The following is a 4,457-nucleotide window of genomic DNA, read 5'->3' on the forward strand; positions in this document are numbered from 1 at the left end:
ATAATATATAGTGAAAAAATCAACAAAGGGCCATAATTCGGTTAAATTTGGTCGCAGCAAAAATTCCTTCCTTTAATACCATCTACACATTAAGGTTGTTCATCCCTGGACGTTAAAGCAAAATCTGCCATCCGGTTTAAGAGGAGTTGCGTTCACAATATTTCGGGACGTACGGACAGACGGACGGACGGACACTCGGACGGACACTCGGACGGACAAGTGCAACGCTATATGCCTACTCTGTGGGGGCATAATAATACTATGACCACAGCAGATTTAGTACAGAAAAGCTGAATAATTCCCAAAAATACAATCGTGGAAACTAAACAACGCACGTGAAACCTCGTGCGAAACAAACACTCTGAACACTAAGAAATGATAAGCCCAAGTATCAGACATTACAAGTCTACTTTCATTTACAAGTCAATCTCCGTGTGGAAATTATGCTTCAACAATGTGGATTAGAATCATAAAAGTTAGAAGAAGCAAAAGGGCACATGATAATTGCTTTATCGTTTTACTTTATAACTGCAAATCGGCTCTTACTCGGCAGTAATTAGTGTAGCCGCTTTTTCATGAAGAAACCAGTGCTGATAGTGAAAATTGTGATTGGCATATTTTAATTAGCCAGGTCAGGTGTTTCTAAAAAGGCTGATAACACTGTACATTCAAATTTATTACATAGATAATGCACGTGGAGCTCAGCTCGCAGAGACAAATGAGAACACAGTAACTTTTTGATATCCTTTTAACTCTAAGAAAAATGTCAATTAATTATTAATTGCTGACTGTTTATATTTTCTAGAAAAAGTAAGCAAAACATTATTTTGTTTCATATGACAGGAATGAATTGCATTAACAATCCTAGGTATTGTTGAAAACTCATTGTTTTACATGCCAGATTAAGTAATTGGACCCCATCCTTGTTTGTACGTGACTGCTGGGGAAAAATAATGTTATGCTTAATTAAAGAGGTGACACTTTCTATATTTTTATCTGATATCGAGTTGTAAGAGCCGATTTGCAGTTATATGGGTAAGAGTTCGATAAGACTCCATACGGTCGTCTTACATACAAAGATTACTTTTTCATACAAATGAACATCCAGTACTTTGTATTGTGAAGTAACTGTGACATGATTATAGGAAAAATATACAGAATGCCTCTCAATTTGAAGCGATATCATGCATGTATAGAAAAAAATCAACCAATTTAAACATGTTGAAGCAAGTTTTCCCTACAAAAGGTCTATCAACATTCCCTGCAATATCACATAGGCAAAAGTTAAAATACAATAACGTGTACAAAATAGACTACAATTGAATGATAAATTTTTTTTGTGGTTATACATTATATTATATATTTGCAAATAGCTTAAAACCATGCTAGGGGTTTAATGTGAAAATTAAAATTTAAAGGCCAAATATCTGTTGAGAAAGTAATCTAAGTTTGAATTTAATAAGTGTAAGTAAAACATTTTTATCAACAAAATGATAAAAGTCAAAAATTGTCATATTTAAATATAACCATATAAAATTGTTTTACAACTTTTACAGATTAATATTTTAATGTTTTGGGTATAGCAATTACTTTGATGTGTATAAAATGTACTAAATGTGTATAATTTATTTTTAAAGTTTAAGTACAATAATAATTCGCTTTTTGTACGTTGTGTCTGGTCTGTGTTACGTCATGGGTTTATGAACGACATAAATATATATGTGCTCTAACTACGTTTATTATCTAAACTATATTCTATGATACATGTGTTTACATATCAGTGTCCGCGATGGTAGTATCTTAAGATCTAGGGAACTCTCTATTATAAAGGAGCTGTACGCACCTAGAGTATCATGTTACAGTTTACTCATCATGCTACATCTTCCATCTTTTACAAAATTACTGTTATATTTAAACATAATTTTATCATAAGTATAACCGCATAGATTATTTGAATAACGCTTAAATAAATTCAAGGAAGAAAGACTTTATATTAGATGATGATTACAGTAACATATAGTTAATAAATGTTCATTATCATGAGTCGTTTACAACATGTACTAATCATGATTAATACTGTAAATTTCTTCATTACAAACAATCACTGTCTATTTACAAGTCTGTTACAGCACGTGGCTTCACCTTTCTGCCTGCGCGAGTGAAATAATTAGCATTATCCGGAGGATTCAAAACCACAGGCTGTTTATTGCTATCGGTACGCTCTGACCCTACGTTAATCATTCTGTCATTAACTGACATTTCAAGGCCAGAATTCAAAGCACCATGTGTCAATAAAGGCGATTCTTTAGATTTCAACAAATCTTTACGATTTCTGCGATATTGTTGTCCGTTTTCTGTTTCAACAATATAGGACCTATCGCTGTGATTTTTTTATTACAACAGCGGGACTCCAGGACTTGTCTAGACGTTGAATTCTAGCGGAATCTCCAACATTTAAGGGAGACAGAGGTTTAGCATTTTTATCATAGTAATGCTTAGATTTGACCTTGGATTCTGCGATTTTTTGTTTGACAACATCAGGGGGCGGTACTTGTGGTATAAGGTTTTCCCTTACAGTGGGAAGGATAGAACGAAGTTGTCGTGATTGGACTAACTGCGCTGGACTGAAATTTCCTATATCAGCGAGAGGAGTAGAACGATATTCTAAAAATCCTATTCTCGGATCAGAATTATCATCTTTTGCCTTTTTAAGTATACGTTTGGCAACTTTAACCATCGCCTCAGCCAAACCATTTGTTTGGTTATGATATGGACTACATTTTACATGTACAAAATCCCATGACCTTGAAAACTCCTCAAATTCTTGACTAGAAAAACATGGACCCCCATCAGTGACTATTTTCTCACATATGCCCCAATGTGACATGATATCTTTCATGTGGGAAATAACAGTTGAACTTTTTATGTTCGGAAGTTCATGAACTATGGGATACCTAGAATAGTAATCGGACATGACCATGAATTTTTTCTCATTAAGTGAGAACAAATCACACCCTGCAATTTGAAACGGATAGTCTGGGATTTCAGAGCTGATTAATGGCTCCTTCTGTTGCGATGACCTGTATTCCAGACAAATCTGACATTGATTTACCATTTCAATTATATCATTTGAAATTCCCGGCCAAAACATTATTGACCTTGCTCTACTAAGACATTTTTGCGCACCCAGATGACTGGAATGCAGCACCTTTAACATTTCAGATCTGAGTGACCTGGGCATAACGATTTTTTCCCCTTTCATTATTAAACCATTAACCTCAGATAACTCATCCCTATAGTTCCAAAAGGCGGCAATTAACTGATGACAAGCCTTTTTGTACTTAGGCCAACCAAACTTTATTGTTTGTTGTAATGTATATAATTGTTCATCTTGTTTTGTGTGTAACTTGATTTCCTCAAGATTCTATCTGACACGGGTAAAGATGAGATAACCATGCAAACGTGTGCCTCAATACCCTCATTAAGTTCTGGGCTTGTTTCCGGACTGGCGTTTCTGCTAAGTTCATCTGCTAATGGGATTTTCTTACCGGACATGTGACGAAACTGAAACCTATATGGAGTTAATTTCAAGACTAAACGCTGCAACCTAGCAGGTATTGAATGCATAGGCTTTTTCAGCAATCCCTGTATAGGGAGATGGTCATTTTCTACAATGACATCACGGCCATAGCAGTACTGATGAAATTTCGTAAATCCAAAGACAATAGATAATAATTCTTTAGAAATTTGACCCATATTTCTCTGTGATTCAGTTAAGCTACGGGACGCAAATGCTATGGGACGTTTTTCCTGAAGGATTACTGCCCCTAAAGATTTTGAAGAAGAATCAACTTGCAATGTCAAGGATTTGTTTGGGTCATAATAAGCTAAACATGTGTCCTTACAAATGACTTCTTTCATTTTTTCAAAGGAATCACTTTGAGGCCTTTGCCACGTGAATATAGTGTCCTTATGCAATAACTCTCTCATAGGAGCGGTAATCTCTGATAAATTGTCAGAGACATAACGACTGAGATAATTAGCCATGCCTAATACCACCTGTAGTTCACTTTTTGATGTGGGTGGTCTCATATCCTTAATGGCCTCAATTTTGGCGGGATCGGCCTTTAAGCCTTCTGCAGTTAACACGTGACCAAAATAACTAATCTCGGTGAGACCTACTTCCAACTTTCTGGAATTGAAACGAATGCCTTTGTTCAAAGCACGTTCAAGGACAGCTACTAAATTTCGGTCATGACTTTCCCTCGTGGAACCCCATACACAAATATCATCAACAATTGTAGCTACCCCTTCGAGACCTATCAGTGCCTCTTCAAGGGCGCGAACCAAAAAATCACCTGATACGTTTAATCCGTATGGACATCGAAGATACCTGAAGACCCCCAATGGACTGTTAAATGCAGTCAAATATGACGACTCTTCAGATAACTGTATTG

General features: G+C 35.8%; 1 protein-coding gene across 1 annotated transcript; it reads right to left on the reverse strand.

Moving 5' to 3' along the window:
• Nucleotides 1-2,374: 2,374 nt before the first annotated feature.
• On the reverse strand, nt 2,375-3,241 carry LOC132736960 (uncharacterized protein K02A2.6-like). The gene has a single exon (XM_060724174.1). The coding sequence runs from the start codon at nt 3,239-3,241 to the stop codon at nt 2,375-2,377; it is 867 nt and encodes a 288-aa protein (XP_060580157.1).
• Between the last annotated feature and the right edge of the window lie 1,216 nt (nt 3,242-4,457).

The sequence above is a fragment of the Ruditapes philippinarum genome, unplaced genomic scaffold (assembly GCF_026571515.1).
Source record: "Ruditapes philippinarum isolate M1 unplaced genomic scaffold, ASM2657151v2 ctg9022_1_1_1_1, whole genome shotgun sequence".
Lineage (NCBI taxonomy): Eukaryota > Metazoa > Mollusca > Bivalvia > Venerida > Veneridae > Ruditapes > Ruditapes philippinarum.

Bases quoted from the DNA above. Each gene is read 5' to 3' on its own strand.
- LOC132736960 (XM_060724174.1), bottom strand. From the start codon at position 3,241: ATGCCCAGGTCACTCAGATCTGAAATGTTAAAGGTGCTGCATTCCAGT.